At 34.6% G+C, this 12,553-nt stretch overlaps 1 protein-coding gene across 10 annotated transcripts in view; it reads right to left on the reverse strand.

Moving 5' to 3' along the window:
• Positions 1 to 12,553, reverse strand: part of RYR2 (ryanodine receptor 2) — a 378,221-nt gene that overhangs the window by 97,143 nt on the left and 268,525 nt on the right. For all 10 annotated transcript variants that reach the window (XM_086877715.1, XM_086877706.1, XM_086877711.1 and 7 more), the window contains 7 exons: positions 10,019 to 10,159; positions 9,141 to 9,304; positions 7,083 to 7,161; positions 6,352 to 6,441; positions 5,070 to 5,207; positions 4,153 to 4,230; positions 1,318 to 1,393 (listed from right to left, as the gene is read on the reverse strand). In XM_086877715.1, coding sequence (XP_086733841.1) covers positions 1,318 to 1,393; positions 4,153 to 4,230; positions 5,070 to 5,207; positions 6,352 to 6,441; positions 7,083 to 7,161; positions 9,141 to 9,304; positions 10,019 to 10,159 — 766 coding nt within the window. The remainder of the gene's footprint in view (positions 1 to 1,317; positions 1,394 to 4,152; positions 4,231 to 5,069; positions 5,208 to 6,351; positions 6,442 to 7,082; positions 7,162 to 9,140; positions 9,305 to 10,018; positions 10,160 to 12,553) is intronic.

Raw genomic sequence — 12,553 nt, forward strand, 5'->3', positions numbered from 1 at the left:
GGTTGGATTTTATTCTCTTATCACCAGCGTGATGCAATTGTACCACATGGCAGCTGGAGAGAGATAGGCAAAATGCATATAAGCCCAAATTATTCTTTTGTTATTTACACACAGGTTAAAAAATAAAAAAAACTAGCATATGAATATACTGGAAGAAAACCTTTAGAATTTTTGAAGGCCAAGTTTTGCTCAGCTGACAAATTCATCTGCTTTTCACATACCAGAACTCTGCATCAGAAGCCTCTCTTTCAACCACTACAGCCACCTCCAGCTTCCCATACTGCACAACACAAATACTATAGAGTATTCTCATTGAAGTGCTTCTCATAGGCAAAATTCTACTTTCAAAGCTGGGAAATGCAGTTGAAAAATTGAAATAGCTCATCTTTCTGTAGCCTATGACTTCCCAAACTTGGCCTGTACTTGGCCTGAGGTTATTTATCCTCAAGTAATAAGAAGGAATCCTCAAATAATATCCTCAAGTAATAAGAAAAGGAATAATATAAAAATTACATTAACAGGAAGTATAATTAAAAGCATGGCAATTTAAAGTGTTTATCAAAGGCACTTCCAGATAGAACTTTGCTTTTTTTCTAAAATCTTAACTGCTACACCTTTTTTGGAATTTTACAAATTTAGACCAACTTTGGTATATACAATATACAACCAGACACCTTCAGATAAGGTAAAACCCAAGCATCAATAATTTGCAACTGAGAATTTGTTTTCTCCATGTGTTAATATAATATTATCTGAATAAAACAATCAGCTTTAACACAAATAAAGAAATGCTTTTAACACAGAGGAAAAACAGTAAATTACACAACAGATGAAAAAAAAAATCACTTAGATAGGCAGAGATCATGAAGCACATGAAATTTTTATATGGAATCAAGTATCTGCTCTAGGTTTTTCCACTTGTCAATTCCACACATGATATGTGCAGTACTTAGTAAACACCCTTTAGATCTACCTGCAATAAAGAAGCAATACCAATGAAATTATAGTCCACCGAGTATTTGAAATATTAATGCTAGAAGAAAAATGGATTAATGTGGCTTAAATTTATTTACAGCCTTTGAGTTTCCTTCCCTTGATATATTTTAATTGGTATACTTAAACAAGAACAGTTACTCTTGATACTACGACAATTTTTCAGGCACAAAAAATCACAGTCAAGAATAGATACTTCATTGTTTCTTCTTTGTCAATTTAAATTTGCTGCTCCTTTTTCTTACTTTTAATGTTTTCTGAAATGCGTGACCTAAGGTAGTCACAGAAAACTTAAATACTGTAAATACCTAAAGTTAACATTACCTTTTGCTTCGAGCTCCAGTTTCTTTTTCTTTGCCCATATGTTATGGTAGTTTTCAGCCATCATCTCAGCCATAGCCTTAGGAAAATGGAGACCTTAGTCATGTGGGTTGCAATGAATAACTCTCAAGAAGGACAAGTTCCTGACTGATACTAAATAACAAGTCTTGTTCTCTGGGAAGTTTAATACAGTTACAGTGTAATGGCTCACTGGAAACAAGTTTTTACTGAAAAAAAAATATTATATAGAATTGGGTAGAATCAGCTTGGGTATAAGAGTCAGGAACCTGGTGCTGAAGAAAGAACTATTACAGAAAACAAGGCCACAAAAAGAACAGTCTGGAAAATACTGGGGTGTGAGGTGGGGGAATTAATTCTTAACACAAGGCCAAAGAGAACCCTCTGAAGGCACTGTCAAGGGAGAGAGAGAACAGCAAGCCAGAAGACTGAATCAACATTGTTACTGCTGCCTGTGGCAGACTAATTATGAATTATGAATTATGGACATAGCTTCTTCTCTGTGGATACTGTGCTCTGGTTGGTGGTTTCACACTGTTGAAACCGCCAACCACTCTAGAGCATAAATTAGTTGATATATTCTTCCTGTAGAACAAACTCCTTCAGACTGGTGAGCTAGAAGCTAGACCCTGAACCAAGGAGAACAAACAAGCTCTCCAGGGTCTACCTATCATGAAGTGTTTCAACATGAAACAACTTTTTAAACCACCTCTACTGTCCTCCTGGTTGTGTGCTCTCTGATTGTATAGAGTAGTGGAATTTACTGCAGATTTCACTTTACATTTCTTTCATGAACCTACAGAAATCATGAATCTACAGTCTTCTCATCTTCAGTAAGGATTTTGAGTAATGAGTATTTCTCAATACAAATTTTTTTATTTGTGAGACTACTAATGAATTCAGAAACTTCTCAGCCATATCTTATCAGTCCACAAGACAATTTGCTTCATAAACTTTTTTCCAGTGAATAAATTATGATACATTTCTGTTCTGTATGGTAGATGCCTTCCGTTATGCACACTCTGATCCTGCTATTTTGAAAATTCCAATTAGGACCTTAAAAGGAAGCACAGTAGTCTGGGTTTTCATAGCACCTATCAAAGCAGAGCACTATGAAGATGTTTTTAGAGCAAAACCTAGCTGTTCATGGAGCTAGGATGTAACCAGGTGACTTAAGACCAAAATGAGGAGTATTTTGCAGACTTATAGTTTAAGACATGTTCATGATTCTTGCTAGCTAACCTTCAACTCCAACTTGAAAGATATTAAATATTTTCTAAAATATTCAAAACTATACATAGTTAGTTTTTAAAACTCTGATCTCATTAATACCCAACATGTTTAGACATTTCCTCAATATCTGTATCAGGACAATTAACAGCTGAAATTACATTTTAATTAAATTTGTTTAGCTTTTATATAACAGATTCTGAAGCTGGGTTCAAAGAAGACCTCTCTTCATAGGGGAATAAAAAAAAGCCAACAACCTCTGCCTTAAAGATAAGGGCTACAAGAGAAATACAAGTAATGACACGAGTTAGAGGGTGCAGCATAAAAAAAATAAGCAAGGGACTAACAGAAGTTCCAGTGCCCTTTCTATGTGACCTGTGGCAGGATGGGATGGTTACTTTTATCTGGGCTTGCTTTACTGCACTATAATACTATGATGATGTTCACATCATGAGTTGCTTCCTGAGCATTAAACAAAGTCTGCAAATTCTTTCAACTATACTGAGCTTATGCAAACATTAAATGTCATAAGTGTAAGGAATCTTTGTCATCAATTTAAAATAAGAATGTAATGGTAGAGGCAGTTATTCCATTATCAATTTTATGCACTCTTTGGAATGATTAGCAATCTACTGACAGTTAATTGGCAGAAAATTCTTTTAAAGCTAGTCAGCAATCTAAAACTGCTAAAGCTATGAAACTGGAAACTGCAAGACAGAAAACAAGGAGTGGAAATCCAATGTGAGAATGTGTTTAGAGGTACAGTAGAGTATATACTGCCCAGTTAGTCAATTAATTTGCTACACTGCTTGTTTGCACTATGGCAAAGCTCAGTATGGGCAAAGTTAAGCCTGTGTTTCAGGACTCTATTGTAGTCAGCTTTGAACACCATGTTGCCATCACTAGACCAGTACAAAAGCTCATGCTAACTAATTTAAAGCTATTTAGTACGTGCCTTAGTACAATATCAGTACAATATTAGTACAATAATTGCATTGCAATTATACTCACAGAAAATTAGTAGACTGTAAAACCTAGCTCTATACTCCAGCAAACACCATGAAAGAAATTGTATCTAATGACAGGAACAGATTATCAACTAAAACATATTGATTGGTCCAAATAACAGCAACTTAATAACACTTCTGTCAAAATCCTACCCCAAATTCCATCATTCTTTATTCTCACTGTACATAATGGCTTCTGATTCTTATTCCTCCAGTTTAGAGATAAAAAGAGCATTGACAAAATGCTTTGGGAAGATGGTGGAGATATAAATGGAAACAGAAAGATTTGATGCTGCTAGCTCTTCTAGAAAGGATTCTCTTCAAAATGACACATGTTCACAAAGTGAGCTGGGAAAATCAGTCTAGGACTAAAGAAAATTTTGAAGGTTTTCAAGATGAACCATGTTTTTTAAGCAACAGAGGATCAGAGAGCAATACTGAAAAAGACCAAAAAGCCCACACCAAGCCCAAAGCATATCAAAATGGGAAATATTTGGTACCAAATTGTTTCAAATAAACTAGCAAAACAGACAAAATTAGATTGTAAAACAAACTGTAAGCATTTTAGCTGTTTCTGACTTACATGTAAGTCTCTGGAGAGGGTGACATTGCTCATGTCAATTGCTCGAGGAGTGTAACCATGGGCTGTATCTACAGAGATCTGAATGACAAATGTGCAAAACAGTGGAGTTACACGAGTATTTTGTATGAAGTTAATGCTAACAAGATACTGAAAGTAATTGAGAATTTTTCACTTTTAGATCTCTAGAGGGCAGAAGGATTTTTTTGTGGCCCAGATGAAAATATATCAGGGGTGGTAAACTGCAGTGAGAATTAGGTGAAGGGCAACAGAGTTTGTTCCCAAAGACAGAAGGCCTTCAGACACAAATCCCTTTCATTTAAATACAAATTGCATGAACTCATTTAGGGTTTGAACTTATTGTGGACGAGGACAAAGTTATTAAATCCCTGCATTATCTAGAGATTCTTTTTGTCTCAGCAGGCAAAATCTCACCCAAACTAGTTTAAGGTGAATTCAGGCAAAAATCAAACTTCTAATTTAGCTTTTCAACCTTATTTCTACATTTAGGACTAGAACCTATAAATAGCTATCTTTTACCTTCTGACCCTCCTCCCCACCCAGAAAACATTACCATTTTTTTATTCTTTCTTTTTACTGCCTAAATTTGTCAGAGGTTTGCTCATTACAACTGCCACAAATGGTGAAAGGAAGGTAAAAAGTGACAGAGGTTCCCTGGATGACAAGCCACTGACACAAGAAGTGTGGCTAGAAAAGGGGCATTGTCAGCCTTTCCTCTGTGGATTATGCAGTAATAGGCAGCTCTTGCTTTAAAAATAAACATCTAGGCTTTTCTTCCTGTGTGTGATAATGTTTCTATATGCACAAGCATATAGAGCTGTGAAAGTTCAAAGGCTTCCTTTCAAAAGGTGATTATTATTAACAGAGAGTAACACTAAGTTTTTAGGGAAGTGGCTCACTTGACTGGTTTGAGATATGCGACGCGTCCGATTATAGAGCGCCATGGAATCTCCTTCCCGTGTCCTTTCAATTCGCCATCCCCATGCCAGCATGGTTTTTAGTGATTCTTTGATTGGCCATCGATAAATTTCTTTCTCCTAGAAGAATGTACATGCAATAATTAACTTGTTTATTATGTCGCTGTACAGAGCAAAAAGTAACTATTGGACTTTTTCCTGGTTATACTGACATGCAAAGAAATCTGCTGAATTCAACCATTATGGCTCAGGGTTATTGAAATTATGCAAATAAATCATATAGATATGAAAAAGTTAATAATTTAAATTTATAATTTAAGTTTGTAATTAAGGCTTATAATTTCAGAGGCAAGGAGAAGAATTCTGGCCCTGCAGGAAGCTGATAATCTCAGGGATAACTGTGTTAATAGCATTCTCAGACATGAAATCAAGGGTGGAGAAGAAATTGTCAGGAGTAACCTAGTGTTTTATCTGCTACATGAACCAAAAAAACATAATCATAGAATCATAAACAAGTCTGTGTTGAAAGAGAACTCTGGGCATCTTCTGCCTCTACCTTCTGTTGAGGTCAGATAAGGTACCTAACTGGGCTATCAAGATTAGGTTATCTAGGTCTTGCTGTGTCAACATGCATGGTGATTTCACCACCTCTTTGGTCAAGTTATTCCAAGTTTAACCATCAAGATAAGGATTTTCAAAAAGCATTTCTGCTGAAGAAGCTTACACCCATTGCCTCTTCTCCTGTCACTGTGCACCCCTGTGAAGAGAGCACATCCATCTTCTCTGTAAATAATGCTTAGGAACCAGGACACCAAGACCTTATCTCCAGCAACTTTCTTTTCTTTAAGGTGAACAAGCCCAGTTCCTTCAGCATTGCTTCATTAATATCAAGTTCTCCAGATGTCTTATCATCTTTGTGGTTTTCTGCTGGAGACCAGACAAAGCCTGAACCTAAGTCTTCACTAAGCAAGAAGGCTTATAAATCCTGTATAACCCTACTGCAGAAACAGAGTGGCAATACCACACTTTGGTTTCACCATAAATTATCCCATGTAGATTCAGCTATGTGAGAAAAAGTTTGAGTGGCCTATTTATTTATCTATTATACAATAAAACCCTTCTATATATTTTCAGGATTTTGATGAAGGCAACCACACATTAGCTAACATAGTGCAAACACTTTTTCTTAAAATGATAAAAAGACAAGACAATATTTTCAGTGATATTTCAGCAAACCTGGATCAAGCATGAACAAATCCCTTACCTTTTCAGACAGTAACTTATATTGTTTCATTAATGGCTGCACTTTTGCAGATTCAGAAAAGGTTTCACCATAGGTCCATCCATTGGCAAACTGAAAACAGCAATAAAGATAAAATGGGGAAACGCAAAAATTTATGAAAAATCTTTTTATTGGTAGAAATTAACTGAATAATGCTTCTGCAGAGCTGTTCTCTTAAAGTTTCCTTTCTACTATTTTCTCAACATTTTCTCAACCAACATTTATATTATCTACAAATTAAGATATGAATTATGTAGCATGTCATCTTTTTGCAAAGTGACCATTACCAAAGCAACCATATCACTACATTTTTCTTTCAAAGGTTTTTATAAAGCAGACTACCGTGCTGCAATCGAGGGACTATTTTTTAACACTGGACAAACAAAATACACAAAGTAATACAAAGGCTAAAGAGCTGATTTGGTTAAAAAAAAAAAAAAAAAAAGAAAGAAAATTCAGGTCCATAAAACTGTTCAACAATTAGCCAGTATATTTACTCAAAAGTCAGCAATTAAACACTAGTTTGAAATACTCATATGCACTTACAGAAATTTCCCCCAAATATATTTCAAGAAAATAGTATGTCTGTATCTTACCTACATACCAACTTGTAGCATTATGAAAAATAGTAACATTCAGAATAAAATATTTGCAAGATTAAATTGATTCAAATAAAAAATAAGGTTTTGGTTTAAGAGGAATACAGATTTTACCTTTTCCATTGACCATTTGTCATGAGCATGTTCTGCATATTTGTTAATGAAATATTCTAGCTTCTCAGGGATTGTAATGCTGAAAATTAAAAGAAAATCAGCATTATGTCACACAGCCTAAAACGGAATGCTTTTGTTGTAAAAAAAACTTCAAAATAAATAATAAATAATGCACAGACCCTTTCCTGTGCTGCTCTTCTCATACACAGTTTGCTCCAAGGCCCAGTTAAATCAAGGAAGATACCTGAATTATTTCATGGGCACTGAATGACAACCACGGCTGTTGTAGGAAATTAACTTCTTCCAAACATGTGCAGGGAAAAATTAATGAGATCAAGCACTAGTGCTTTTTGTCCCATATTTTCTTTGCAATAAAGCCATAACTACAACTTATAGTTTCAGAAATATGGTAGTACCTTATTTCACATGTGCATTATAAACTGTGTTAACAGTCCCTTTTGAAATATTATCTATTTTTTATATTAACAAAAAAATATCAAATATCAGTTGTTCACTTCACCAGCATTGCTACAAATGAGAGTAACTACTTTTGATCACCAATGAAATAATATCTTCCTTCCTAACATAAAGAATTTCAGTACGAGTAGTGTTAGGGTGCCATCTACTGTGAATCAGAAGTATGGATTTTCAGTCTTAAGGTGGAAAAAGCAGAAATGTAAAACTGAATTTTGTTGGAGTAACAGTTTGCAAAAGCCTCACATACATACACAAAGGTCAGAAAACATTCATCCAGCACTGTCAGCAGGTTGTTTTTGTTTGAAAGACTGTATTTTGAGGAAAACTCTATTAATATTATAATATTTCAAATAATTCAGAAATGCAAAAAAATTACAAGTACACTAACACCCTATTATCTATCCCTTCACACAAATAGGTCCAGTACTAGTAAGCAAAGGTTGATTTCTGCGTTAAAAGAATATAGGATAATTTGGAGGTTACAATGATAGCAGCAGTTCTGTCTTTGTCTTGAAACATCACAGAACTATTGACTCCTATAGCAATTAAGTGACATATAATCTCAGTAATATTAAGTAACATTTTCTGAGTTTTTCAAATCTATTCTAGCTATCTACAATTTTTTTCTGAAATGACACCAGACAAATCCTCAGTTAAATAATACAGTATTCTTAAGAAATTGTGTTAAATCTTCATTTTTTTTAACTACATCTTAGAAAAAATAATTTAAATGGTCACTGATGTCCTTTCTATGCTCCAGATTGGAATATGACTTACTGCTGTATTTAGATGTGCATACATGCACAAGCCTGCTGTAAGGAAAGTGTCAATCTACTGACAGCATCCTGTGTGCTGAATGTTAATACAGGCAGAAAGGTCACAAGGGCAAGTGAAGCAAATGTTTTACAACATTTGCTGTTTCCTGTTTTACAACAGGAATTTTTTAAGATATAGTGCACAGCCACGCTTCTATAAGACTATTCTTTACAAAGGGAAATGGCACACTTGCTACAGTCAAATATCAGGGCAGAAAATTTCCATTCAGATACATTCTTTGTCTTGCTAATATACTTAAAAAAGCATGGCCAGAGCCTGACTGCCCAGAGAGAATGAAGATTATTCTGCCCAGTATTATTATTCATAGTAAAAAAGATTACATGAAGGCACAATCAAACAATTTTCTGTAGGTACACTGTCATTCACACAAATTGGAATTAGTGTCTTGAAAAAATGTTAATCATGACAGGCACGATGTAGACTTGTTTACTTTTTCAGTTCCTAAGAGGATGCTGGCTTTTTGCAGCAGACATACAAAGGCAATTGCATAGCTCTATCTCCTGGGAAAAAATGCATTAAAAATATTCTACATGGGCCAAGATATTAATGATGAAACTTGCTAGTTATTGCTTTACTAGATTTTAAATAAATACATAAATAAAAAGGGTAAGAACTCAATTTTATTTATAAAGTAAGCATTCAGCAGAGAAGCTTTAAGTCTCTATCACACCAAACAGCAGACTCCCCCCTCTTTTACACATTCATGATCAAAATATCCCCAGGTGCAACAAAATAATTCCTTACTTTGAGGTATCAACAGGTTGAGGATTAAAGTTCCCATCTGAATCCATCGAAGACTGTTTTTCCATCATATTGACATAATTTGATTCCATATAATCTGGAGGTAAGGCCCCTGCAACTGCACTGAGACAAGGCAAAGCCAGTTTGAACAGTTCCTGTTCATACTTCTGTGGAACACACAGGGGACAGAAAGTGAGTAGTGAATTGCAACACCACCAGTGAAACTGATGCAGCTATAGATGAAACCAAGCAGAGAATGGCTTTCTTAGTCAGTGTGAAACTGAATTTTTGTTCTGAAAATAAAGAAAACTGACTGTCCAAAGCAGAAAGCTAGATGCAATCTAGCTTTATCTTGCTCAAGTAAATGGGAAAAGTGTTGACCTCACTGGTAGCAACACTAAACATTTTTCAGATGCTGGGAAGACAGCACAGCAGTGGAATACACACAGAATTCCTTAACACTTAGATTTGAAATTAAACCCATGAAATTTTAAGCAAGTTTGTTAAAAATAGTCATAGAATGAAAAATAAATACATACAAAGACATATTACTAAACTTCTGTTTAACACAGAATTTATTCAAGGGCGTTGAAAATAAAACACAGAGATAATACTACACAGAGAAGTGTACAGATCTGTACATATACATCTCAAGAATATTGCTTTAGTGTTACCATTTTTTTAATTAGGAGATAAGAATGTTATACCTACATTAAATTAGAAGTTGTAAGAGGAAGATTTAAATTTACTAAAGCCTGTATGTCTTTCCTTCAAAGTGGAGGATGCAGTGTTGATATAAAATGGGTAAAAATTACAGATTAAAGAAAAAGGTTTACACAGTAAGGATTTTACTGTAATAGATGGATACTAAAAGTACTTACCTTTTGAGATAAAGCATCAAAAATGCCCCAGAACAACTTTCTGGATAAATGAAGTTCTTCTTCTGACGCAGCACCGAAGTTACCCCATCCACTTGGCAAACAATAATACTTCCAGCATCTTTCATAATGATTTGTCAGCAACTGAAACAGAACATATTTTGAAAGCAAATAGAAATACAACATTTGAGGTTCTTCCATTCTGGCACTCAAACATTACACATATGCTACCAGAAAAATTTCTATACTTTTATTAATAAGCTGTGTTGTATATGTATTTTTTAAATCACTGGTGCATATACACCCAGAATGAGCAGTTTTTTCATTTTTGATTCAATACCATTTTGTAAAGCTCTTTGGAAAATACTGCAAGTCACAGTCAGTAGAGAGCTGACACGACTCCCCCTTTTTTCCAGTCTGAATAAACTTCAAGATGGCAAAATGCAGACATTTATAACATAAATGTGTATATGTGCATAAATAAAGACAGGAATTTAAAAAAACAAACAACAACCCACATCTGATATGTAGAAGCAAGGATTTTGATAGCCAAAAATATAATCTCAATACTGCACTGTTCTTTTACATTTTCAATGGATCAAGAAAAAAATCCCAAAACAATACATGTAGTATATTTGTATATCTTCATATTTAAATAATCTTTTAATATATATTTACTGTTTAAATTAAATTTAAATTAAAGAAAAATGCAGAGAAGAACTTAGATGCATATATGATGTAAAAAGAAAGAGGTTTTATCATTTATGTAGAACCACGGGAGTCTCAGAAGTATGGAATCCAAGAGTCAAATATGTATTTGAAGATATTTTTAAAACTATATTCAATTACGTAATAGCCAGACAAGTCTGGTTTTGGACTACATGTGGATAATAATATATACCAATATGTTTTTAAACCTAGTTGAGAAAGTAAAGGTAAGTTTAGTCTTAGATAAAATCCCTGGTGAAGCACTGAATATTATTTAAGAGGAAATAAAAACAAGGCAGTTCTATTCAAAAATGTCTGAACTATATGGAGTACAGGAACAGCATCACAGATTTGAATTTGCATGCTGCTTAAAACCTGAGGCAATTTTTAACTGTAGAAACCAGCAAATGTATTCACAGCAGATAGCACTGTATTCTGATTTGCCTTCATAATTTTCTCCTCTCTTCCCATTCAAAATTACATTTTTAGATGCCTGATTAACTTACATCTTTACATCACTATAACCAGCTTGCCAGCACAAGCCCGTTAGGAATGCACACTACCTTTCTACAATACTTTCAAATCAGAAACACAGCCGATATGAGTCCCTTGTTAAATCACTGGAAATCAGTTTAATGTCAGTGAAACCTTTTAAAAATTACAGATCTATCTTCAGATAAAGAGTTCAGTTTCCTCAGAAACTTCTATTAGCCTTTTGTCAATGGACAAAATCCTTTGCCCATGCTAACACCATGGTTCTTTTCACATCTGTATTTCTGCAAAGCCTGACTAGCCAAAAGAATACAATTAGAATTATTATTTCCTTACTGTTCAGTTCAGCAACATGGGCAGCTCACTGCAGTCATCACCCTTGGCATCACAAAATCTGTTCTTTTAGATGAACACATTTCAAGGAGCTGGGTTTGTTTCTTCAATCTCTCCCCCGCAAAAAAACCCAAAAAACAAACTCAGAAGCACTACAGCCACACATGTAGCGCAAAGTCAGGATTTGTTTTTGGCAACACGTTAAATGCCATAATGTAATAGAAGGGCAGTATACTCCCTTTAGGGCAGTATACTAAATTATTGACTCTTTTTCTCACACAGGCATGGAAAAATGACTGCTCCAGAATCTTTAGTTTCATTGAGGATTTCTGGGGGAGCATAACCAAATTATGAAGTCCTTGGCAGGACTTCAACAGCAGGCCCTAGCTTTGACATTAACAATTTAAATTTCTCTTCTTACATCAGAGATTTAGATGTGCAAACATGCTCTGAAAGCATAAAATATATATTAAATAAGAAAATATTATGCATCTAATTCAAAGCTGTGGTGGGAAAGCATTAAAAAAGGTTGCTGAAAAACAACAGTAGGGAAGGTGTGGAACAAAATATCTGTTAAAACTGATGATGATATCAGGAATCTTTAAGGAATGCATCAGCTCCAAAAGGAAAAAAACCCTCATTTTTCTTGTGCATTAGAAATCAGAATAATAATACACAGCTGAACTTTTGTGAGCTGACAACAAAATGAAACTTTACTTCTAAACATTATTACGTAACAGATTTCCAGGCACCAACTACAGAAAGAGAGTCCTTTTTTCCAAGAGCAACGAAAACCAATGCAGAGGCAAAAAGTAAGGGTACATATAAACTGTAAAATGTTATGTTTTGTGCACTGGATTCTGCACCTTTCCCCCAAGGGGAATTTTTTCTATTCTGTTTTCACATGGGCTGAAAAAAAACAGGAAATAATTAAAAGAGAAGTAAACATTAGACCCAGACTTCATAATTCCATATGGATGGCTGTAAATTAGACTGAATTTCTCC

The sequence above is a fragment of the Cyanistes caeruleus genome, chromosome 2 (genome assembly GCF_971803275.1).
Source record: "Cyanistes caeruleus chromosome 2, bCyaCae1.hap1.1, whole genome shotgun sequence".
Classification (NCBI taxonomy): domain Eukaryota; kingdom Metazoa; phylum Chordata; class Aves; order Passeriformes; family Paridae; genus Cyanistes; species Cyanistes caeruleus.